Source organism: Mobula hypostoma, chromosome 13 (genome assembly GCF_963921235.1).
Source record: "Mobula hypostoma chromosome 13, sMobHyp1.1, whole genome shotgun sequence".
NCBI lineage: Eukaryota > Metazoa > Chordata > Chondrichthyes > Myliobatiformes > Myliobatidae > Mobula > Mobula hypostoma.
Genome location: NC_086109.1, coordinates 96,778,299 through 96,804,467, shown reverse-complemented (window position 1 = coordinate 96,804,467; position 26,169 = coordinate 96,778,299). Strand labels below are relative to the sequence as shown.

Here is a 26,169-nt window from a genome sequence, read left to right as displayed (position 1 = left end):
AGAGCAGGTTTCTGCCTGTCGGGTGGTGAGGGGTGAGACAGCAGGTTTCTGCCCGTCGGGTGGTGAGGGGTGAGAGAGCAGGTTTCTGCCTGTCGGGTGGTGAGGGGTGAGAGAGCAGGTTTCTGCCCGTCGGGTGGTGAGGGGTGAGAGAGCAGGTTTCTGCCTGTCGGGTGGTGAGGGGTGAGAGAGCAGGTTTCTGCCCGTCAGGTGGTGAGGGGTGAGACAGCAGGTTTCTGCCCGTCAGGTGGTGAGGGGTGAGACAGCAGGTTTCTGCCTGTCGGGTGGTGAGGGGTGAGGGAGCAGGTTTCCGCCCGTTGGGCGGTGAGGGGTGAGGGAGCAGGTTTCTGCCCGTCGGGTTGAGATGGGTGAGACAGCAGGTTTCTGCCCATCAGGTGGTGAGGGGTGAGACATCAGATTTCTGCCTGTCGGGTGGTGAGGGGTGAGGGAGCAGGTTTCCGCCCATCGGGTGGTGAGGAGTGAGAGAGCAGGTTTCGGCCCGTTGGGTGGTGAGGGGTGAGAGAGCAGGTTTCTGCCCGTCGGGTGGTGAGGGGCGAGAGAGCAGGTTGCTGCCTGTCGGGTGGTGAGGGGTGAGAGAGCAGGTTGCTGCCCGTCGGGTGGTGAGGGGTGAGACAGCAGGTTTCTGCCCGTCGGGTAGTGATGGGTGAGACAGCAGGTTTCTGCCCGTCAGGTGGTGAGGGGTGAGACAGCAGGTTTCTGCCCGTCGGGTGGAGATGGGTGAGACAGCAGGTTTCTGCCCGTCGCGTGGTGAGGGGTGAGAGAGCAGGTTTCTGCCTGCCCGTCGGGTGGTGAGGGGTGAGACAGCAGGTTTCTGCCCGTCAGGTGGTGAGGGGTGAGAGAGCAGGTTTCTGCCCGTTGGGTGGTGAGGGGTGAGAGAGCAGGTTTCTGCCCGTCGGGTGGTGAGGGGTGAGACAGCAGGTTTCTGCCCGTCGGGTGGTGAGGGGTGAGAGAGCAGGTTTCTGCCCGTCGGGTGGTGAGGGGTGAGACAGCAGGTTTCTGCCCGTCGGGTGCTGAGGGGTGAGAGAGCAGGTTTCTGCCTGTCGGGTGGTGAGCGGTGAGACAGCAGGTTTCTGCCCGTCGGGTGGTGAAGGGTGAGAGAGCAGGTTTCTGCCCGTCGGATGGTTAGGGGTGAGAGAGCAGGTTTCTGCCCGTCAGGTGGTGAGGGAGCCGGTTTCTGTCCGTCGCGTGGTGAGGGGTGAGAGAGCAGGTTTCTGCCCGTCGCGTGGTTAGGGGTGACAGAGCAGGTTTCTGCCCGTTGGGTGGTGATGGGTGAGACAGCTGGTTTCTGCCCATCGGGTGGTGATGGGTGAGGGAGCAGGTTTCTGCCCATCGGGTGGTGATGGGTGAGGGAGCAGGTTTCTGCCCATCGGGTGGTGATGGGTGAGGGAGCAGGTTTCTGCCCATCGGGTGGTGATGGGTGAGGCAGCAGGTTTCTGCCCATTGGGTGGTGATGGGTGAGGGAGCAGGTTTCTGCCCGTCGGGTGGTGAGGGGTGAGAGAGCAGGTTTCTGCCCGTCAGGTGGTGAGGGGTGAGAGAGCAGGTTTCTGCCTGTCGGGTGGTGAGGGGTGAGAGAGCAGGTTTCTGCCCGTTGGGTGGTGAGGGGTGAGACAGCAGGTTTCTGCCCGTCAGGTGGTGAGGGGTGAGAGAGCAGGTTTCTGCCCGTAGGGTGGTGAGGGGTGAGAGAGCAGGTTTCTGCCCGTCGGGTGGTGAGGGGTGAGACAGCAGGTTTCTGCCCGTCGGGTGGTGAGGGGTGAGAGAGCAGGTTTCTGCCCGTTGGGTGGTGAGGGGTGAGACAGCAGGTTTCTGCCCGTCGGGTGGTGAGGGGTGAGAGAGCAGGTTTCTGCCTGTCGGGTGGTGAGGGGTGAGACAGCAGGTTTCTGCCCGTCGGGTGGTGAGGGGTGAGAGAGCAGGTTTCTGCCTGTCGGGTGGTGAGGGGTGAGAGAGCAGGTTTCTGCCCGTCAGGTGGTGAGGGGTGAGACAGCAGGTTTCTGCCTGTCGGGTGGTGAGGGGTGAGGGAGCAGGTTTCCGCCCGTTGGGCGGTGAGGGGTGAGGGAGCAGGTTTCTGCCCGTCGGGTTGAGATGGGTGAGACAGCAGGTTTCTGCCCATCAGGTGGTGAGGGGTGAGACATCAGCTTTCTGCCCGTCGCGTGGTGAGGGGTGAGAGAGCAGGTTTTTGCCCATCGGGTGGTGAGGAGTGAGAGAGCAGGTTTCGGCCCGTTGGGTGGTGAGGGGTGAGAGAGCAGGTTTCTGCCCGTCGGGTGGTGAGGGGCGAGAGAGCAGGTTGCTGCCTGTCGGGTGGTGAGGGGGGAGAGAGCAGGTTGCTGCCCGTCGGGTGGTGAGGGGTGAGACAGCAGGTTTCTGCCCGTCGGGTAGTGATGGGTGAGACAGCAGGTTTCTGCCCGTCAGGTGGTGAGGGGTGAGACAGCAGGTTTCTGCCCGTCGGGTGGAGATGGGTGAGACAGCAGGTTTCTGCCCGTCGCGTGGTGAGGGGTGAGAGAGCAGGTTTTTGCCCATCGGGTGGTGAGGAGTGAGAGAGCAGGTTTCTGCCCGTCAGGTGGTGAGGAGTGAGAGAGCAGGTTTCTGCCCGTCAGGTGGTGAGGGGTGAGAGAGCAGGTTTCTGCCTGTCGGGTGGTGAGGGGTGAGAGAGCAGGTTTCTGCCCGTCGGGTGGTGAGGGGTGAGAGAGCAGGTTTCTGCCTGCCCGTCGGGTGGTGAGGGGTGAGACAGCAGGTTTCTGCCCGTCAGGTGGTGAGGGGTGAGAGAGCAGGTTTCTGCCCGTTGGGTGGTGAGGGGTGAGAGAGCAGGTTTCTGCCCGTCGGGTGGTGAGGGGTGAGACAGCAGGTTTCTGCCCGTCGGGTGGTGAGGGGTGAGAGAGCAGGTTTCTGCCCGTCGGGTGGTGAGGGGTGAGACAGCAGGTTTCTGCCCGTCGGGTGCTGAGGGGTGAGAGAGCAGGTTTCTGCCTGTCGGGTGGTGAGCGGTGAGACAGCAGGTTTCTGCCCGTCGGGTGGTGAAGGGTGAGAGAGCAGGTTTCTGCCCGTCGGATGGTTAGGGGTGAGAGAGCAGGTTTCTGCCCGTCAGGTGGTGAGGGAGCCGGTTTCTGTCCGTCGCGTGGTGAGGGGTGAGAGAGCAGGTTTCTGCCCGTCGCGTGGTTAGGGGTGACAGAGCAGGTTTCTGCCCGTTGGGTGGTGATGGGTGAGACAGCTGGTTTCTGCCCATCGGGTGGTGATGGGTGAGGGAGCAGGTTTCTGCCCATCGGGTGGTGATGGGTGAGGGAGCAGGTTTCTGCCCATCGGGTGGTGATGGGTGAGGGAGCAGGTTTCTGCCCATCGGGTGGTGATGGGTGAGGCAGCAGGTTTCTGCCCATTGGGTGGTGATGGGTGAGGGAGCAGGTTTCTGCCCGTCGGGTGGTGATGGGTGAGGGAGCAAGTTTCTGCCCGTCGGGTGGTGATGGGTGAGACAGCAGGTTTCTGCCCGTCTGGTGGTGAGGGGTGAGGGAGCAGGTTTCTGCCCATCGGGTGGTGATGGGTGAGACAGCAGGTTTCTGCCCATCTGGTGGTGATGGGTGAGGGAGCAGGTTTCTGCCCATCGGGTGGTGATGGGTGACACAGCAGGTTGCTGCCCATCGGGTGGTGATGGGTGAGACAGCAGGTTTCTGCCTGTCTGGTGGTGAGGGGTGAGGGAGCAGGTTGCTGCCCATCGGGTGGTGATGGGTGAGACAGCAGGTTTCTGCCTGTCGGGTGGTGAGGGGTGAGGGAGCAGGTTTCTGCCCGTCGGGTGGTGATGGGTGAGACAGCAGGTTTCTGCCCGTCGGGTGGTGAGGGGTGAGACAGCAGGTTTCTGCCCGTCGGGTAGTGATGGGTGAGACAGCAGGTTTCTGCCCGTCAGGTGGTGAGGGGTGAGACAGCAGGTTTCTGCCCGTCGGGTTGAGATGGGTGAGACAGCAGGTTTCTGCCCGTCGCGTGGTGAGGGGTGAGACAGCAGCTTTCTGCCCGTCGCGTGGTGAGGGGTGAGAGAGCAGGTTTTTGCCCATCGGGTGGTGAGGAGTGAGAGAGCAGGTTTCTGCCCGTCAGGTGGTGAGGGGTGAGAGAGCAGGTTTCTGCCCGTCAGGTGGTGAGGGGTGAGAGAGCAGGTTTCTGCCCGTCGGGTTGAGATGGGTGAGACAGCAGGTTTCTGCCCGTCGCGTGGTGAGGGGTGAGACAGCAGGTTTCTGCCCGTCGGGTGGTGAGGGGTGAGAGAGCAGGTTTCTGCCCGTCGGGTGGTGAGGGGTGAGACAGCAGGTTTCTGCCCGTCGGGTGCTGAGAGGTGAGAGAGCAGGTTTCTGCCTGTCGGGTGGTGAGGGGTGAGACAGCAGGTTTCTGCCCGTCGGGTGGTGAGGGGTGAGAGAGCAGGTTTCTGCCCGTCGGGTGGTGAGGGGTGAGAGAGCAGGTTTCTGCCCGTCAGGTGGTGAGGGGTGAGACAGCAGGTTTCTGCCTGTCGGGTGGTGAGGGGTGAGGGAGCAGGTTTCCGCCTGTCGGGTGGTGAGGGGTGAGACAGCAGGTTTCTGCCCGTCGGGTGGTGAGGGGTGAGAGAGCAGGTTTCTGCCTGTCGGGTGGTGAGGGGTGAGACAGCAGGTTTCTGCCCGTCAGGTGGTGAGGGGTGAGACAGCAGGTTTCTGCCTGTCGGGTGGTGAGGGGTGAGGGAGCAGGTTTCCGCCCGTTGGGCGGTGAGGGGTGAGGGAGCAGGTTTCTGCCCGTCGGGTTGAGATGGGTGAGACAGCAGGTTTCTGCCCATCAGGTGGTGAGGGGTGAGACATCAGCTTTCTGCCCGTCGCGTGGTGAGGGGTGAGAGAGCAGGTTTTTGCCCATCGGGTGGTGAGGAGTGAGAGAGCAGGTTTCGGCCCGTTGGGTGGTGAGGGGTGAGAGAGCAGGTTTCTGCCCGTCGGGTGGTGAGGGGTGAGAGAGCAGGTTGCTGCCTGTCGGGTGGTGAGGGGTGAGAGAGCAGGTTGCTGCCCGTCGGGTGGTGAGGGGTGAGACAGCAGGTTTCTGCCCGTCGGGTAGTGATGGGTGAGACAGCAGGTTTCTGCCCGTCAGGTGGTGAGGGGTGAGACAGCAGGTTTCTGCCCGTCGGGTTGAGATGGGTGAGACAGCAGGTTTCTGCCCGTCGCGTGGTGAGGGGTGAGACAGCAGCTTTCTGCCCGTCGCGTGGTGAGGGGTGAGAGAGCAGGTTTTTGCCCATCGGGTGGTGAGGAGTGAGAGAGCAGGTTTTTGCCCATCGGGTGGTGAGGAGTGAGAGAGCAGGTTTCTGCCCGTCAGGTGGTGAGGAGTGAGAGAGCAGGTTTCTGCCCGTCAGGTGGTGAGGGGTGAGAGAGCAGGTTTCTGCCTGTCGGGTGGTGAGGGGTGAGAGAGCAGGTTTCTGCCCGTCGGGTGGTGAGGGGTGAGAGAGCAGGTTTCTGCCTGCCCGTCGGGTGGTGAGGGGTGAGACAGCAGGTTTCTGCCCGTCAGGTGGTGAGGGGTGAGAGAGCAGGTTTCTGCCCGTTGGGTGGTGAGGGGTGAGAGAGCAGGTTTCTGCCCGTCGGGTGGTGAGGGGTGAGACAGCAGGTTTCTGCCCGTCGGGTGGTGAGGGGTGAGAGAGCAGGTTTCTGCCCGTCGGGTGGTGAGGGGTGAGACAGCAGGTTTCTGCCCGTCGGGTGCTGAGGGGTGAGAGAGCAGGTTTCTGCCTGTCGGGTGGTGAGGGGTGAGACAGCAGGTTTCTGCCCGTCGGGTGGTGAAGGGTGAGAGAGCAGGTTTCTGCCCGTCGGATGGTTAGGGGTGAGAGAGCAGGTTTCTGCCCGTCAGGTGGTGAGGGAGCCGGTTTCTGTCCGTCGCGTGGTGAGGGGTGAGAGAGCAGGTTTCTGCCCGTCGCGTGGTTAGGGGTGACAGAGCAGGTTTCTGCCCGTTGGGTGGTGATGGGTGAGACAGCTGGTTTCTGCCCAGCGGGTGGTGATGGGTGAGGGAGCAGGTTTCTGCCCATCGGGTGGTGATGGGTGAGAGAGCAGGTTTCTGCCCATCGGGTGGTGATGGGTGAGGGAGCAGGTTTCTGCCCATCGGGTGGTGATGGGTGAGGCAGCAGGTTTCTGCCCATTGGGTGGTGATGGGTGAGGGAGCAGGTTTCTGCCCGTCGGGTGGTGATGGGTGAGGGAGCAAGTTTCTGCCCGTCGGGTGGTGATGGGTGAGACAGCAGGTTTCTGCCCGTCTGGTGGTGAGGGGTGAGGGAGCAGGTTTCTGCCCATCGGGTGGTGATGGGTGAGACAGCAGGTTTCTGCCCATCGGGTGGTGATGGGTGAGACAGCAGGTTTCTGCCCATCTGGTGGTGATGGGTGAGGGAGCAGGTTTCTGCCCATCGGGTGGTGATGGGTGACACAGCAGGTTGCTGCCCATCGGGTGGTGATGGGTGAGACAGCAGGTTTCTGCCTGTCTGGTGGTGAGGGGTGAGGGAGCAGGTTGCTGCCCATCGGGTGGTGATGGGTGAGACAGCAGGTTTCTGCCTGTCGGGTGGTGAGGGGTGAGGGAGCAGGTTTCTGCCCGTCGGGTGGTGATGGGTGAGACAGCAGGTTTCTGCCCGTCGGGTGGTGAGGGGTGAGACAGCAGGTTTCTGCCCGTCGGGTAGTGATGGGTGAGACAGCAGGTTTCTGCCCGTCAGGTGGTGAGGGGTGAGACAGCAGGTTTCTGCCCGTCGGGTTGAGATGGGTGAGACAGCAGGTTTCTGCCCGTCGCGTGGTGAGGGGTGAGAGAGCAGGTTTTTGCCCATCGGGTGGTGAGGAGTGAGAGAGCAGGTTTCTGCCCGTCAGGTGGTGAGGGGTGAGAGAGCAGGTTTCTGCCCGTCAGGTGGTGAGGGGTGAGAGAGCAGGTTTCTGCCTGTCGGGTGGTGAGGGGTGAGAGAGCAGGTTTCTGCCCGTCGGGTGGTGAGGGGTGAGACAGCAGGTTTCTGCCCGTCGGGTGGTGAGGGGTGAGAGAGCAGGTTTCTGCCCGTCGGGTGGTGAGGGGTGAGACAGCAGGTTTCTGCCCGTCGGGTGGTGAGGGGTGAGAGAGCAGGTTTCTGCCCGTCGGGTGGTGATGGGTGAGAGAGCAGGTTTCTGCCCGTCGGGTGGTGAGGGGTGAGAGAGCAGGTTTCTGCCCGTCGGGTGCTGAGGGGTGAGAGAGCAGGTTTCTGCCTGTCGGGTGGTGAGGGGTGAGACAGCAGGTTTCTGCCCGTCGGGTGGTGAGGGGTGAGAGAGCAGGTTTCTGCCCGTCGGGTGGTGAGGGGTGAGAGAGCAGGTTTCTGCCCGTCAGGTGGTGAGGGGTGAGACAGCAGGTTTCTGCCTGTCGGGTGGTGAGGGGTGAGGGAGCAGGTTTCCGCCTGTTGGGCGGTGAGGGGTGAGGGAGCAGGTTTCTGCCCGTCGGGTTGAGATGGGTGAGACAGCAGGTTTCTGCCTGTCGGGTGGTGAGGGGTGAGAGAGCAGGTTTCTGCCCGTCAGGTGGTGAGGGGTGAGAGAGCAGGTTTCTGCCTGTCGGGTGGTGAGGGGTGAGAGAGCAGGTTTCTGCCCGTTGGGTGGTGAGGGGTGAGACAGCAGGTTTCTGCCCGTCAGGTGGTGAGGGGTGAGAGAGCAGGTTTCTGCCCGTTGGGTGGTGAGGGGTGAGAGAGCAGGTTTCTGCCCGTCGGGTGGTGAGGGGTGAGACAGCAGGTTTCTGCCCGTCGGGTGGTGAGGGGTGAGAGAGCAGGTTTCTGCCCGTTGGGTGGTGAGGGGTGAGACAGCAGGTTTCTGCCCGTCGGGTGGTGAAGGGTGAGAGAGCAGGTTTCTGCCCGTCGGGTGGTGAGGGGTGAGACAGCAGGTTTCTGCCCGTCGGGTGGTGAGGGGTGAGAGAGCAGGTTTCTGCCTGTCGGGTGGTGAGTGGTGAGAGAGCAGGTTTCTGCCCGTCAGGTGGTGAGGGGTGAGACAGCAGGTTTCTGCCCGTCAGGTGGTGAGGGGTGAGACAGCAGGTTTCTGCCTGTCGGGTGGTGAGGGGTGAGGGAGCAAGTTTCCGCCCGTTGGGCGGTGAGGGGTGAGGGAGCAGGTTTCTGCCCGTCGGGTTGAGATGGGTGAGACAGCAGGTTTCTGCCCATCAGGTGGTGAGGGGTGAGACATCAGCTGTCTGCCCGTCGCGTGGTGAGGGGTGAGAGAGCAGGTTTTTGCCCATCGGGTGGTGAGGAGTGAGAGAGCAGGTTTCGGCCCGTTGGGTGGTGAGGGGTGAGAGAGCAGGTTTCTGCCTGTCGGGTGGTGAGGGGTGAGAGAGCAGGTTTCTGCCTGTCGGGTGGTGAGGGGTGAGAGAGCAGGTTTCTGCCCGTTGGGTGGTGATGGGTGAGACAGCAGGTTTCTGCCTGTCGGGTGGTGAGGGGTGAGAGAGCAGGTTTCTGCCCATTGGGTGGTGATGGGTGAGACAGCAGGTTTCTGCCTGTCGGGTGGTGAGGGGTGAGAGAGCAGGTTTCTGCCCGTCGGGTGGTGAGGGGTGAGACAGCAGGTTTCTGCCCGTCGGGTGGTGAGGGGTGAGACAGCAGGTTTCTGCCCGTCGGGTGGTGAGGGGTGAGACAGCAGGTTTCTGCCCGTCGGGTGGTGAGGGGCGAGAGAGCAGGTTTCTGCCCGTCGGGTGGTGAGGGGTGAGGGAGCAGGTTTCTGCCCGTCGGGTGGTGAGGGGTGAGAGAGCAGGTTTCTGCCCGTCGGGTGGTGAGGGGTGAGGGAGCAGGTTTCTGCCCGTCGGGTGGTGAGGGGTGAGAGAGCAGGTTTCTGCCTGTCGGGTGGTGAGGGGTGAGAGAGCAGGTTTCTGCCCGTTGGGTGGTGATGGGTGAGACAGCAGGTTTCTGCCTGTCGGGTGGTGAGGGGTGAGAGAGCAGGTTTCTGCCCATTGGGTGGTGATGGGTGAGACAGCAGGTTTCTGCCTGTCGGGTGGTGAGGGGTGAGAGAGCAGGTTTCTGCCCGTCGGGTGGTGAGGGGTGAGACAGCAGGTTTCTGCCCGTCGGGTGGTGAGGGGTGAGACAGCAGGTTTCTGCCCGTCGGGTGGTGAGGGGTGAGACAGCAGGTTTCTGCCCGTCGGGTGGTGAGGGGCGAGAGAGCAGGTTTCTGCCCGTCGGGTGGTGAGGGGTGAGGGAGCAGGTTTCTGCCCGTCGGGTGGTGAGGGGTGAGAGAGCAGGTTTCTGCCCGTCGGGTGGTGAGGGGTGAGGGAGCAGGTTTCTGCCCGTCGGGTGGTGAGGGGTGAGAGAGCAGGTTTCTGCCTGTCGGGTGGTGAGGGGTGAGAGAGCAGGTTTCTGCCCGTCGGGTGGTGAGGGGTGAGAGAGCAGGTTGCTGCCTGTCGGGTGGTGAGGGGTGAGAGAGCAGGTTGCTGCCCGTCGGGTGGTGAGGGGTGAGACAGCAGGTTTCTGCCCGTCGGGTAGTGATGGGTGAGACAGCAGGTTTCTGCCCGTCAGGTGGTGAGGGGTGAGACAGCAGGTTTCTGCCCGTCGGGTTGAGATGGGTGAGACAGCAGGTTTCTGCCCGTCGCGTGGTGAGGGGTGAGACAGCAGGTTTTTGCCCATCGGGTGGTGAGGAGTGAGAGAGCAGGTTTCTGCCCGTCAGGTGGTGAGGGGTGAGAGAGCAGGTTTCTGCCCGTCAGGTGGTGAGGGGTGAGAGAGCAGGTTTCTGCCTGTCGGGTGGTGAGGGGTGAGGGAGCAGGTTTCCGCCTGTTGGGCGGTGAGGGGTGAGGGAGCAGGTTTCTGCCCGTCGGGTGGTGAGGGGTGAGGGAGCAGGTTTCTGCCCGTCGGGTGGTGAGGGGTGAGAGAGCAGGTTTCCGCCTGTTGGGCGGTGAGGGGTGAGGGAGCAGGTTTCTGCCCGTCGGGTTGAGATGGGTGAGACAGCAGGTTTCTGCCCGTCGGGTGGTGAGGGGTGAGGGAGCAGGTTTCTGCCCGTCGGGTGGTGAGGGGTGAGAGAGCAGGTTTCTGCCCGTCGGGTGGTGAGGGGTGAGGGAGCAGGTTTCTGCCCGTCGGGTGGTGAGGGGTGAGAGAGCAGGTTTCTGCCCGTCGGGTGGTGAGGGGTGAGAGAGCAGGTTTCTGCCCGTCGGGTGCTGAGGGGTGAGAGAGCAGGTTTCTGCCCGTCGGGTGGTGAGGGGTGAGAGAGCAGGTTTCTGCCCGTCGGGTGGTGAGGGGTGAGAGAGCAGGTTGCTGCCCGTCGGGTGGTGAGGGGTGAGAGAGCAGGTTGCTGCCCGTCGGGTGGTGAGGGGTGAGACAGCAGGTTTCTGCCTGTGTCCTTATGGGTCTTTGTCTCTGTTTCCTGTGATGATTTAGAAAAACTGCAGTATGTTACAATTTGTTCTTTTTCCCTGTGACCCTGTGTATCCTCCCACATTCCAAAGATATACGGGTTGGGGTTAGTAAGATCGGGTATGCTGTGTTGGCGCTGGAAGCAGGGAGACCCTTGCAGGCTGCACCCAGTACAAATGCTGGATGTTTGAGGTATATCACTGCATGTTTCTGTTTACATGTGACAAATAAAACTTATCCTTAATCTTTAACCGTGTGCCACTGTGGCTTGTGACGAGGGGAGTGGAAGTGAAAAATTACTGGATGTTGGAAGCTGGGAACGAAATGAGAAAATACAAGAGGCACCAGTAGTGGCTGTGGAGGAAACACAGGGTTTCAGGGGCAGCTGGGGGGGTGCGGGGAGGACGGGGTTTCAGGGGCAGCTGGGGGGGTGCGGGGAGCACGGGGTTTCAGGGGCAGCTGGCGGGTGCGGGGAGGATGGGGTTTCAGGGGCAGCTGGGGGGTGCTGGGAGCACGGGGTTTCAGGGCGGCTGGGGGGTGCGGGGAGCACGGGGTTTCAGGGGCAGCTGGGGGGGTGCGGGGAGGACGGGGTTTCAGGGGCAGCTGGCGGGTGCGGGGAGGATGGGGTTTCAGGGGCAGCTGGGGGGGTGCGGGGAGGACGGGGTTTCAGGGGCAGCTGGGGGGGTGTGGGGAGCACGGGGTTTCAGGGGCAGCTGGCGGGTGCGGGGAATGGGGTTTCAGGGGCAGCTGGGGGGTGCTGGGAGCACCGGGTTTCAGGGCGGCTGGGGGGTGCGGGGAGCACGGGGTTTCAGGGGCAGCTGGGGGGGTGCGGGGAGGACGGGGTTTCAGGGGCAGCTGGCGGGTGCGGGGAGGATGGGGTTTCAGGGGCAGCTGGGGGGGTGCGGGGAGCACGGGGTTTCAGGGGCAGCTGGGGGGGTGCGGGGAGCACGGGGTTTCAGGGGCAGCTGGGGGGGTGCGGGGAGGACGGGGTTTCAGGGCGGCTGGGGGGTGCGGGGAGCACGGGGTTTCAGGGGCAGCTGGGGGGGTGCGGGGAGGACGGGGTTTCAGGGGCAGCTGGGGGGTGCGGGGAGGACGGGGTTTCAGGGGCAGCTGGGGGGGTGCGGGGAGCACGGGGTTTCAGGGGCAGCTGGGGGGGTGCGGGGAGGACGGGGTTTCAGGGGCAGCTGGCGGGTGCGGGGAGCACGGGGTTTCAGGGGCAGCTGGGGGGGTGCGGGGAGGACGGGGTTTCAGAGGCAGCTGGGGTGTGCGGGGAGCACGGGGTTTCAGGGCGGCTGGGGGGTGCGGGGAGCACGGGGTTTAGGAAGGAGATATTTTAGAAACATAGAAAACCTACAGCACAATACAGGCCCCTTAACCCACAAAGTTGTGCCGAACATGTCCCTACCTTAGAAATTACAAGGCTTACCCATAGCCCTCTATTTTTCTAAGCTCCATGTACCTATCAAAAAGTCTCCTAAAAGACCTTATCATATCCGCCTCCACCACCATTGCCGGCAGCCCATTCCACACATTCACCACTCTGAGTAAAAAACATACCCCTGACATCTCTGTACCTACTCCCAAGCCACTTAAACCTGTGCCCTCTTGTGGCAGCCATTTCAGTCCTGGGGAAAAGCCTCTGGCTATCCACACGATCAATGCCTCTCATCATCTTATACACCTCTATCAGGTCACCTCTCATTCTCCGTCGCTAAGGCCGAGTTCACTCAACCTGTTTTCATAAGGCATGCTCCCCAATCCAGGCAACATCCTTGTAAATCTCCTCTGCACCCTTTCTATGGCTCCATATCCTTCCTGTAGTGAGGCGACCAGAACTGAGCACAGTACTCCAAGTGGGGTCTGACCAGGGTCCTATATAGCTGCAACATTACCTCTCAGCTCCTAAATTCAATTCCATGATTGATGAAGGCCAATGCACCGTATGCCTTCTTAACCACAGAGTCAACCTGCACAGCAGCTTTGAGCGTCCTATAGACTCAGACCCCAAGAATCCTCTGATCGTCCACAATGCCAAGAATCTTACCACTAATACTATATTCTGCCATCATATTTGACCTACCAAAATGAACCACCTCACACTTATCTGGGTTGAACTCCATCTGCCACTTCTCAGCCCAGTTTTGCATCCTATCAATGTCCCACTGTAACCTCTGACAGCCCTCCACACTATCCACAACACCCCCAACCTTTGTGTCATCAGCAAACTTACTAACCCATCCCTCCACTTCCTCATCCAGGTCATTTATAAAAATCACGAAGAGTAAGGGTCCCAGAACAGATCCTTGAGGCACACTACTGGTCACCGATCTCCATGCAGAATATGACCCGTTTAACAACCACTCATTGCCTTCTGTGGCTAAGCCAGTTCTGGATCCACAAAGCAAGGTCCCCTTGGATCCCATGCCTCCTTACTTTCACAATAATCCTTGCTTGGGGTACCTTGTCAAATGCCTTGCTGAAATCCATATACACTGCATCTACTGCTCTTCCTTCATAAATGTGTTTAGTCACATCCTCAAAAAATGCAATCCGGCTCGTAAGGCACAACCTGCCTTTGACAAAGCCATGCTGACTATTCCTAATCATATTATACCTCTCCAAATGTTCATAAATCCTGCCTCTTAGGATCTTCTCCATCAACTTACCAACCACTGAAGTAAGACTCACTGGTCTATAATTTCCTGGGCTATCTCTACTCACTTTCTTGAACAACATCCGCAACCCTCCAATCATCCGGAACCTCTCCCGTCCCCATTGATGATGCAAAGATCATTGCCAGAGGCTCAGCAATCTCCTCCCCCACCTCCCACAGTAGCCTGGGGTACATCTCATCTGGTCCCGGCGACTTAACCAACTTGATGCTTTCCAAAAGCTCCAGCACATCCTCTTGCTTAATATCTACATGCTCAAATTTTTCACTCCGCTGCAAGTCATCACTACAATCACCAAGATCCTTTTCCATAATGAATACTTCACTTCAGTATTCACTAAGTACCTCTGCTATTTCCTTCGGTTCCATACACACTTTCCCACTGTCACACTTGATAGGTCCTATTCTTTCATGTCTTATCCTCTTGCTCTTCACATACTTGTAGAATGCCTTGGGGTTTTCCTTAATCCTGCCTGCCAAGGCCTTCTCATGGCCCCTTCTGGCTCTCCTAATTTCCTTCTTAAGCTCCTTCCTGTTAGCCTTATAATCTTCTAGATCTCTAACATAACCTAGCTCTCTGAACCTTTCGTAAGCTTTTCTTTTCTTCCTGACTAGATTTACTACAGCCTTTGTACATCACAGTTCCTGTAGCCTCCCATAACTTCCCAGTCTCATTGGAACGTACCTATGCAGAACTCCACACAAATATCCCCTGAACATTTGCCACATTTCTTCCGTACCTTTCCCTGAGAACATCTGTTCCCAATTTAAGCTTCCAAGTTCCTGCCTGATAGCCTCATAACTCTCCTTACTCGAATTAAATGCTTTTCTGACTTGTCTGTTCCTATGTTTCTCCAATGCTATTGTAAAGGAGATAGAATTATGATCACTGTCTCCAAAATGCTCTCCCACTGAGAGATCTGACACCTAACCAGGTACAGCCTCTCCTCTTGCAGGCTTATCTACATATTGTGTCAAAAAACCTTCCTGAACACACCTAACAAACTCCACCCCATCTAAACCCCTTGCTCTTGGGAGATGCCAATCGATATTTGGGAAATTAAATCTCCCACAACAACTCTGTTATTATTACACCTTTCCAGGATCTGTTTCCCTATCTGCTCCTCGATATCCCTGTTACTATTGGGCGGTCTATAAAAAACACCCAGTAGAGTTATTGACCCCTTCCTGTTCCTAACCTCCAACCACAGAGACTCTGTAGACAATCCCTCCATGGCATCCACCTTTTCTGCAGCTGTGACACTATCTCTGATCAACAGTGCCATGCCCCCACCTCTTTTGCCTCCCTCCTTGTCCCTTCTGAAACATCTAATACCCAGCACTGTAAGTAACCATTCCTGTGCCCGAGTCATCCAAGTCTCTGTAATGGCCACCACATCATAGCTCCAAGTACTGATCCACGCTCTAAGCTCATCCGCTTTGTTCACAATACTCCTTGCGTTAAAATAGACACATCTCAAACCGTCGGTCTGAGCACGTCCCTTCTCTATCACCGGCCTATCCTCCCTCACACACTGTCTCCAAGCTTTCTCAATTTGTGAGCCAACCGCCTCTTCCCCAGTCTCTCCAGTTCGGTTCCCACCCCGCAACAATTCTAGTTTAAACTCTCCCCAGTAGCCTTAGCAAACCTCCCCGCCAGGATATTGGTCCCCCTGGGATTCAAGTGCAACCCGTCCTTCTTGTACAGGTCACACCTGCCCCAAAAGAGGTCTCAGTCTCAATGATCCAGAAATCTGAATCCCTGCCCCCTGCTCCAATCCCTCAGCCACACATTTATCCTCCACCTCACTCTATTCCTATACTCACTGTCACGTGGCACAGGCAGTAATCCCGAGATTACTACCTTTGCTGTCCTGCTTCTCAACTTTTGTCAGGATATAAAAGGTTTCACAAGCAGGAACAGATAAGGCAGATGGATTTTCTGTGGAAATAAGAGGTCACCTGTTTCAACAGAAAACAGAGATTGAGGTACTAATAAATGATTGGTGAACAAAGGGCATGGAGCTTCAAGAAACTTGGGAGATCTTATCATCGAGAGCAGTCACGGCCAGCAACCAGACAGCAGGGACGGCCAGCAACCAGACAGCAGGGACGGCCAGCAACCAGACAGCAGGGACGGCCAGCAACCAGACAGCAGGGACGGCCAGCAACCAGACAGCAGGGACGGCCAGCAACCAGACAGCAGGGACGGCCAGCAACCAGACAGCAGGGACGGCCAGCAACCAGACAGCAGGGACGGCCAGCAACCAGACAGCAGGGACGGCCAGCAACCAGACAGCAGGGACGGCCAGCAACCAGACAGCAGGGACGGCCAGCAACCAGACAGCAGGGACGGCCAGCAACCAGACAGCAGGGACGGTCAGCAACCAGACAGCAGGGACGGTCAGCAATCAGAGAGCAGGGACAGTCAGGAATCAGGAGGTAAGTGATACGATGGTCTGCTATTTTCCAGGATGAATTCAGAGTAAAGTTGTTTTACCACAATCACACGAGCTCTGTGTGCGGGTCTAGGCTGCCTGCGTGAGATACGTGCCTCAGGAAACCACTGAGCTGCAGTGGAATCGACGTGTTAAAGCAAAGGTTAAACCAGAAAGGAGGAAACAGGCTCGTTTCAAACCCACTCCAAGTCGTTTTTGGTTCCAGTTCACCTTGAAATGTGACATCTTCAGCAGCTTGTCAGTTGTTTTATTAAACTGGCTGAGGTGCCAGGCACTGACCTTGGCACTAATTTTAGCAGTGAATCTTGTCAAGACAAATATCCTCCTTAGTTGTCCTTGCAGAGTGCTTCTCTTGATCATCAGGAGACTGATGTCTAGACTGAAATCAATAACTCACAGCCTGTGTGAGACGAATTTGCAGAGTCTTAAGGCTGATTTCTACTTGTGTGTCAAATGGACGCCGCAGGTACGGCATAGCCACGAACCCTATGCAGTACTCTACGCAAACCCTCTCCCAAAATGTAACTACGCGTCGCGGCAACGCAAACCGCAGCAACTGTGATTGGTCCACTTGGCAGCATCGCATTTCCTCCTACGCTGCAATAGCTTCCCATTGGGTGACTGAAGGGCAGGGAAGGAACTCTGGCTGCAATGCTTTCCATAAAGCTTTACAGACTTCCGAAATTATGTTTACCCCAAGAAAGACTACCATGACCATGAAGCCTTGTGTGGGCAGGTGTGTGTGCATGCATGACGTGCCAATTTTTTTCGACAAATGGATTTTGGCTCAAAATTCACGATTCTGTTTAGTGATACTACACTGTACATACAGAAAATTCACCCTCCTTCAGTTTCAGTTGCCATAGAAACCCCACCAGCAACTAGTGTTTTGGCGGTGAATGGCAGAGCAACGCAGACACACCAACGCACAAGTATAAATGCTCACAATGGTGTAGCCCACTTGCGTAGGCTACGGCGTAAGCTAGTATGCACAGGTATACATCAGCCTTTAGTTTATCAACAATAGGACAGTACATAGGTCCTTTGGCCCACAAAGATGTGCCAGTCTAGCAATTAAATACCAACCTGATCCCTCCAACCTGCAGTGCCCATGCCCTCCATTCCTTGCTCATCCTGTTGTATTTACCCCCATCACCACCCCTGGCAGCACTTGCCAGGCACCCACCCCTCAGTAAAAAAACACTTACCCTCACCTTCAATGCAAGTCCTGTGGTACTTACTGTCTGTCTACTCTACATCTATGCCTCCCAATCTCATAAACCTCTAAGAGATCTCCGATCAATCTCTGCCACTCCAGAGAAAACAACCCAAGTTTGTCTAAAGTCTCCTTATAGCTCATGCCCTTTAATCCATCTAGCATCCTGGTCATTCTCTTTGGCACCCTCTTTAAAGCCTCCACATCCTTTCTACAATGGGATGACCAGAACTCTAGGCAATATTCCAGAAGCTTAATGTAAAGGAACCCTGAAGAGGCAGTGATGATAATATGATTGAATTCGTACCGCAGTTTGAGAGGGAGAAGCAGAAGTCACAAGTGTCTGTATTGCCATGGAATAAAGGGAATTACAGAGGCATGAGAGAGGAGCTTAGCCAGGTGGATTGGAGAGGGATACTGGCGGGGATGATGGCAGAGCAGAGATAGCTGGGATTAGTTCACAAGGCACAGGATAGACATGTCCAACAGAGGAAGAAGTTCTCAAATGGCAGGGGTAGGCAACCATGGCTGATAAAAGAAGTTAAGGACTGCATAAAAGCCAAGGAAAGGGCACATACGGTAGCAGAAGTGAGTGGGAAGTTGGATGATTGGGAAGCTTTTAAAATCCAACAAAAGGCAACTAAAAAAGCTATAAGAAGGGAAAAGATGAAATATGAGGGTAAACTAGCCAATAATATAAAGCAGGATACTAAAAAATTCTTCAGTTATATAAAGAGTAAAAGAGAGGTGAGAGTTGATATTGAACCACTGGAAAATGGTTCTGGTGTGGTAGTAATGGGGACAAAGATATGGCAGATGAACTTAATGGGTACTTTCTATCAGTCTTCACTGTGGAAGACACTGGCAGTGTGCCAGTGGTCTGTGAGCGTCAGGGAGCAGGAGTGAGTGCCATTGCTGTTCCAAAGGAAAAAATACTAGGCAAACTCAAAGGTTTATCTTCTTGTGGATAAGTTACCTGAACCAGATGGACTACATCCCTGAGAGAGGTTGCTGAAGGGATAATGAATGCATTGGTCTTTCGAGAATCATTTGATTCTGACATGGTCCCTGAGAACTGGAAGATTATAAATGGCACTCCATTCTTTAAGGGAAGGAGGCAAAAGAAAGGAAATTATAGACCAGTTAGCCTAACCTCAGTGGTTGGGAAAGTGTTGGAGTCTATTATTAAGGAAGAGGTTTGGAGGGACTTGGAGACTAAAATTCTGTGGCATTACAGGAAAGATACTGGCATGATTGAAGGAATAGCTGACAGGCAAGAGGCAGTGAATGGGAATAAAAGGGGCCTTTTCTGGTTGGCTGCAGTGACTAGTGGTGTTCCTCAGGGGTCAGTATTGTGACTGCTACTTTTCACATTGTTTGTCAATGATCGAGATAATGGAATTGATGGCTTTGTGGCAAAGTTTGAAGATGATACGAAGATAGGTGGAGGGATAGGTACTGCTGAGGAAGCAATGCGATTGCAGCAGGACTTAGACAAATTGGAAGAATGGACAAAAAAGTGGCAGATGGAATACAGTTTTGGGAAATGTAAGATAATGCATTTTGGTAAAAGGAACAATAGTGTGGACTATTATCTAAATGGGGAGAAGGTTCAAACATCAGAGGTGCAGAGGGACTTAGGAGTCATTATGCAAGACTCCCAGAAGGTTAATTTACAGGTTGAGTCTGTGCTAAAAGCGGCAAATGCAATGTTGGCATTTATTTCAAGGGGAATAGAATATAAAAACAAGGAGATAATGCTGAGCCTTTATAAGACACTAGTCAGGCTGCACTTGGAGTATTGTCAACAGTTTTGGGCCCCATATCTCAGAAAGGATGTGTTGTCATTGGAGAGAGTCCGGAGGAGGTTCATGAGGATGATTCCGGGAATCAAGGGATTAACATATGAGAAGTGTTTGGCAGCTTTAGGCCTGTACTCACTGGAATTTAGAAGAATGTGGGGGGATCTCAGTGAAACCTACTGAATGTTGAAAGGACTAGATCAGGTTTGATGTGGAGTGGATGCTTCCTATGGTGGGGGGATGTAGAACTAGAGGGCACAGTCTCAGATTTGAGGGACAACCTATTAAAACAGAGGTAAGGAGGAATTTTTTTAGCAAGAGAGTAGTGAATCTGTGGAATGCTCTCCCACAGACTGTAGTAGCGTCGAGGTCCGTGGGTATATTTAAGGTGGAAGTTGATCGTTTTCTGATCAGCCAGGGCATCAAAGGTTATAGCGAGAAGGCAGAGGTATGGGCTTGAATGGGATCTGGGATTAGCCATGATGGTCAGAATGACCTAATTCTGCTCATATGTCTCATGGTCTTATGGAAGCAGTATAACTAGAGTTTTATAAAACTTTCCCAACTCCTGAACTCACTTCCTTGACTTATAAAGGCAAACATGCGATGCACGGTTATTAGCTGGCAGGTAGGCCACTTACAGGGGGCTATGGATTGCCCTGCAGATCAATAGTATAACACCTTCTTCTGGAGTCTGCCCCCTTCCTTTCCAGTCCCCTAGAGTGTCCTGCTTTACTCCTTTCCATAGATGCTGAGTTGCTCTAGCATTTTGTGTGTGTTGTTTAACAGTATATTGTTCCTTTGATCTCAACATCTCACACTCGGCGACAGTCATTTGGCCATCTGTCATTTCTCAACCCAATCTATACGCAATCTGCTAGATTATTCACAATGCTACCAATCTTTATATCGTCTACGACACCCATTATACATCCCGTCTACTGGCAGCAGGAGCTGTCCTGGCCCGGTGAAATCAGACACTGTGACACTGAGCTCGGTGTTGCAGAACTAGCCACACCTCCGGACAACCTGCCACTGTCCAATAGCCCTGGCACCTACCCAACAGGAAACATTGCCAGGTATACCGTTCCTGCAGAAAACAAGACAAGGCAGCCCAGATACTCCAGCTCAGCCACAAAGCGAGGGGTCCCTCTCCAGGCAATACTCTCAGATTACAAATGACTCACCCCACTGATAGCCTGTATGAATCTGTCAGCAGCACTCTCCTCTAAACCTCATCACTGGCCCACCAAGGAGTTTGATTTCCGCCACAGTTGCTAAGACGTTTGTACATTCTAACTGTGACTATGCAGGTTTCCTCTCGTATTCCACAGATGTATGGGTGAGGGTCAGTTGTGGGCACACTCTGCTAGCTCCACAGGCATGGTGAAACTTGCAGGCCTCGCCCAGCACATCCTCAGACCGTCCTGGCACCGACAGAGGCCCCCACCCCAGCATCCAGTGTCCTCCCAGGTGTCATCGTACGTTTTGATGTACGTGATAAATAAAGCTCACCTCTATGTTTAAGATCCAGCACAGGAACTGGTTCTTGCAGCTTGACGAGCTGGTATAGCCGTGTGACCAGAGTAACCTACTACCCGTACACGTTTGGACTGTGGGAGGAAACTGGAGAACCCAACACAGACGCACGCAGTCACAGGCAGAACGTCCAAAATCCTTAGACAGTGGTGGGAGTCAAACTGGGGCCGCAGGCGCTATTAAGCATTACGCCAACCGCTACACTACCATGTCACCCAATAGATGAGCTCCAGAAATGAGTCTCGACATCAGGAAGGCATGGACACAAAGGGAGAGCCTCCAGAGGTTGTAGCACAGAGGAAGATGGCTCTAGTTGCTCAAACACGAGGAAACCTGCAGATGCTGGAAATTCAAGCAACACACACAAAATGCTGGTGAACGCAGCAGGCCAGGCAGCATCTATAGGAAGAGGTACAGTCAACGTTTCAGGCCGAAACCCTTCGCCAGGACTGCTGCGTTCCACCAGCATTTTGGGTGTGTCGGTTGCAGTTACTGATGGACCCAAACACCAGTGCAGGGGGCTCCTCAAGGCAGTGTCCTCGGCTTAACTCTCCTCAGCTCCTTCCTCCTTGCACCTGTTATTACCCCTCAACCAGAATGGATAACTTCACTCCTACCTATTACCCCTCAGCCAGTGTGGATAACTTCACTCAAGCCAGCACTGAACTGTTCCCATAACACTTTCAAGGACTCTTCCTCTCATGTTCTTGAAATTTTTGCTGATACATTTATTATACATTCTCTCTTTTTGTGCTGTTGTCTTTTGCACAGTGGTAGTTTGTCTGTCTTCTTGTTATTTCTATTGCGTGTCTGTATTTACTGTGAATGCCCACAGAAGAGGAATCTCAGGATTCTGTATGGTGACACATCTGTGGTTTAATAATGAATTTACTCTGAACTTTCGACGGAGGTGAGAGGAGGGGAGCTCGCTGGCAGAATTGTACAAGGTTTATTTTCCTGTACAGTGCCTCAGATGAAGAGTCCGTGCCTGCATGGAGCCTGCAGACCACCTCCCGTAACACGCTCTCTCTAGCCACAATCAGCAGTAACTGTCCAATCAAACACATCACCCCTGTGGTACAGAGTGGCTCAGAGAGCGTGTACCCTGCAGTGAGCGACTCACGTCCTGCACCACCTGCAAGACACAAGGCAGGAGTATGACGGAGCACGCGCCACCTGCCTAGAGGAGTTCTTCAAAGATTAGCTTTATTTCTCATATGTACATTGAAACACACGGCGAAATGGCATCACTTCCACCAAATCAAATCAGTGAGACCGTGCAGCCACAAGTATCACTGTGCTTGCAGAGCCAACATAGCATGCGCACAACTTAATAACCTCAACCCGTACGTCTTCAAAATGCATGAGGAAACAAAACTTGCTAACCCCAACCCATACATCTTCAGAATGTGTGAGGAAGCCAGATCACCCAGAGAAAACCCCACGCGGTCTGAGAGGAGGTACAAACTCCTCGCAGACAGCAGCAGGAACTGAACCCCAATCTTACTGCACCACCATGTTCAGGGGCAAGAACACACAGATGGGTCAAATCCGTCCACGCCAAGGCAGGCCGTCCAATCAGCAGGACATCGACTGCCTTCAACATTCCCAGCAGCCTTGGCACAGACACTGAGCTACAGTTTCTCACCGAGGCCACACCGAGCACCTCGCATGCCCACAACCTTGACCAGTAAGAAAGGCAGCCGGTACCAAATAAAACTTGACCCTCACTCGGTTCATCTGCTGGAACACACAGTACTGTGGCTACACCCAGCTACACCTCAAGGCCGGTAGAAGCTGTCCAACAGCCCTGAACACCGACTGTGCCAGGATTTCTGCACCCCTGAAAGATCAGTAAACAAACAAAGGAGTGACACGGCTGCAGTAGAGACAGACACAGGCGTTGAGTGCCGAACAACCTCTGCTGTGTTCTGATACCCAACGAGCCCGCCCCTCATCATGTTAGTTCCCGAGCTGCTTCCTGATCTCGTTTGCTTTGTTCCAGAGAAGGGGTTCCCAACCTGGATAGCACAGACCCCCCAGTCAATGGCAAGGGTCCACGGCATGGAAACCCCTCTCCTGGAGTCTGAATCAAGTCCCAGCACCACACTGCGTGACAACTTAGGGCCAGTGCTTGTGCAGGTGGGTCACACACTTTATCCATCCGATGATAAACAGGATTAAAATTTATACCCATCCCAGACAACACACACGCCCCAGTCACCCATCCCAGACAACACACACGTCCGACTCACCCATCCCAGACAACACACACACGCCCCAGTCACCCATCCCAGACAACACACACACGCCCCAGTCACCCATCCCAGACAACACACACACGCCCCAGTCACCCATCCCAGACAACACACACACGCCCCAGTCACCCATCCCAGACAACACACACACGCCCCAGTCACCCATCCCAGACAACACACACACGCCCCAGTCACCCATCCCAGAAAACACACACGCCCCAGTCACCCATCCCAGACAACACACACACGCCCCAGTCACCCATCCCAGACAACACATACACATGCCCCAGTCACCCATCCAAGACAACACAAACACCCAACTCACCCATCCCAGACAACACACATGTCCGACTCACCCATCCCAGACAACACACACACGCCCCAGTCACCCATCCCAGACAACACACACGCCCCAGTCACCCATCCCAGACAACACACACGCCCCAGTCACCCATCCCAGACAACACAAATGTCCCAGTCACCCATCCCAGACAACACAAACGTCCCACACACCCATCCCAGACAACACACACACGCCCCAGTCACCCATCCCAGACAACACACACACGCCCCAGTCACCCATCCCAGACAACACACACGCCCCAGTCACCCATCCCAGACAACACACACGCCCCAGTCACCCATCCCAGACAACACACACGCCCCAGTCACCCATCCCAGACAACACACACACCCCAGTCACCCATCCCAGACAACACACACGCCCCAGTCACCCATCCCATTCAACACACACACGCCCCAGTCACCCATCCCAGACAACACACACACGCCCCAGTCACCCATCCCAGACAACACACACGCCCCAGTCACCCATCCCAGACAACACACACGCCCCAGTCACCCATCCCAGACGACACACACACGCCCGTCACCCATCCCAGTCGACAAACACACGCCCGTCACCCATCCCAGACAACACACACACGCCCCACTCACCCATCCCAGACAACACAAACGTCCCACACACCCATCCCAGACAACACGCCCCAGTCACCCATCCCAGACAACACATGCCCCAGTCACCCATCCCAGTCAACACACGCCCCAGTCACCCATCCCAGACAACACACACACACCACTCATCAATCCCAGACAACACACACACGCCCCACTCACCCATCCAAGACAACACAAACACCCAACTCAGCCATCCCAGACAACACACGTCCCACACACCCATCCCAGACAACACACACACTCCACTCACCCATCCCAGACAACACACACGTCCCACTCACCCATCCCAGACAACACACACCCCACACAACACACACCCCACTCAGCCATCCCAGACAACACACACACTCCACTCACCCATCCCAGACAACACAAACACCCAACTCAGCCATCCCAGACAACACACGTCCCACACACCCATCCCAGACAACACACACCCCACTCAGCCATCCCAGACAACACACACACTCCACTCACCCATCCCAGACAACACACACGTCCCACTCACCCATCCCAGACAACACACACCCCACACAACACACACCCCACTCAGCCATCCCAGACAACACACACACTCCACTCACCCATCCCAGACAACACACACGTCCCACTCACCCATCCTTGACAACACACCCCACTCACCCATCCCAGACAACACACACCCCACTCACCCATCCCAGACAACACACACACCCCACTCACCCATCCCTGACAATACATACCCCACTCACCCATCCCAGACAACACACACGCCCCATCACCCATCCCAAACAACACACACCCCAGTCACCCATCCCAGACAACACACACATCCCACACACCCATCCTAGACAACACACACCCCACTCACCCATCCCAAACACACGTCCCAGTCACCCATCCCAGACAACACACACACGCCTCAGTCACCCATCCCAGACAATGCACACACACCACTCACCCATCCCAAACACACATACCCCACTCACCCATCCCAGACAACACACACACCACTCACACATCCCAGACAACACACACATCCCAGACAACACACACACCCCAGTCACCCATCCCAGACAACACACACACACCACTCACCCATCCCAGGCAACACACACCCCACTCACCCATCCCAGAGAACACACACACCCACTCACCCATCCCAGGCAACACACACACCACTCACTCATCCCAGACAACACACACACCACTCACCCATCCTGGACAACACACACGTCCCACTCACCCATCCCAGACAACACACACACACCCCACTCACCCATCCCTGACAACACACGCCCCACTCACCCATCCCAGACAACACACACACATCCCAGTCACCCATCCCAGACAACACACACCCCACTCACCCAACCCAGACAACACACGTCCCACTCACCCATCCCAGAGAACACAAACACACCACTCACCCATCCGTAACAACACACACCCCACTCACCCATCCCAGACAACACACACATCCCAAACACACACGTCCCACTCACCCATCCCAGACAACACACACGTCCCACTCACCCATCCCAGACAACACACACGTCCCACTCACCCATCCCAGACAACACACACGCCCCAGTCACCCATCCCAGACAACACACACGCCCCAGTCACCCATCCCAGACAACACACACGCCCCAGTCACCCATCCCAGACAACACACACCCCACTCACCCATCCCAGACAACACACACACGTCCCAGTCACCCATCCCAGACAACACACACACACCACTCACCCATCCCAAACACACATACCCCACTCACCCATCCCAGACAACACACACCACTCACCCATCCCAGACAACACAATCCCACTCACACACCCCAGACAACACACACCCCACTCACCGATCCCAGACAACACACACACGCCCCAGTCACCCATCCCAGACAACACACACACGCCCCAGTCACCCATCCCAGACAACACACACACCACTCACCCATCCCAGACAACACACACACCACTCACCTATCCCAGACAACACACACACCACTCACCCATCCCAGACAACATACGTCCCAGTCACCCATCCCAGACAACACACACACGCCCCACTCACCCATCCCAGAAAACACACACCCCACTCACCCATCCCAGACAACACACGCCCCACTCACCCATCCCAGACAACACACACGTCCCAGTCACCCATCCAAGACAACACAAACACCCAACTCAGCCATCTCAGACAACACACGTCCCACACACCCATCCCAGACAACACACACCCCACTCACCCAACCCAGACAATACACACCCCACTCACCCATCCCAGACAACACATCCCCACTCACCCATCCCAGAGAACACACACCCCACTCACCCATCCCAGACAACACACACACCCCACTCACCCATCCCTGACAATACATACCCCACTCACCCATCCCAGACAACACACACACCCCAGTCACCCATCCCAAACACACACACACACCCTAGTCACCCATCCCAGACAATACACACCCCACTCACCCATCCCAGACAACACACACACCCCAGTCACCCATCCCAGACAACACACACACACACCCCAGTCACCCATCCCAGACAATACACACCCCACTCACCCATCCCAGACAATACACACCCCACTCACCCATCCCAGACAACACACACGCCCCAGTCACCCATCCCAGACAACACACACGCCCCAGTCACCCATCCCAGACAACACACACGTCCCACACACCCATCCTAGACAACACACACCCCACTCACCCATCCCAGACAACACACGTCCCAGTCACCCATCCCAGACAACACACACCCCACTCACCCATCCCAGACAACACACACCACTCACCCATCCCAGACAACACACACACGCCCCAGTCACCCATCCCAGACAACACACACATGCCCCAGTCACCCATCCCAGACAACACACACACCACTCACCCATCCCAGACAACACACACACCACTCACCCATCCCAGACAACATACATCCCAGTCACCCATCCCAGAC

General features: G+C 55.9%; 1 protein-coding gene across 3 annotated transcripts in view; it reads right to left on the bottom strand.

Moving 5' to 3' along the window:
* afg2b (AFG2 AAA ATPase homolog B) overlaps positions 1-26,169 on the bottom strand; it is a 64,811-nt gene that overhangs the window by 23,695 nt on the left and 14,947 nt on the right. The window contains exon 6 of one of the 3 annotated variants that reach the window (XM_063066269.1): positions 16,622-21,098. The exons of the other annotated variants lie outside the window; for them this stretch is intronic. Coding sequence (XP_062922339.1) covers positions 21,030-21,098 — 69 coding nt within the window. The 3' untranslated portion in view covers positions 16,622-21,029. Of the gene's footprint in view, positions 1-16,621; positions 21,099-26,169 lie in introns of those variants that run through there. 3 annotated transcript variants of the gene reach the window in all.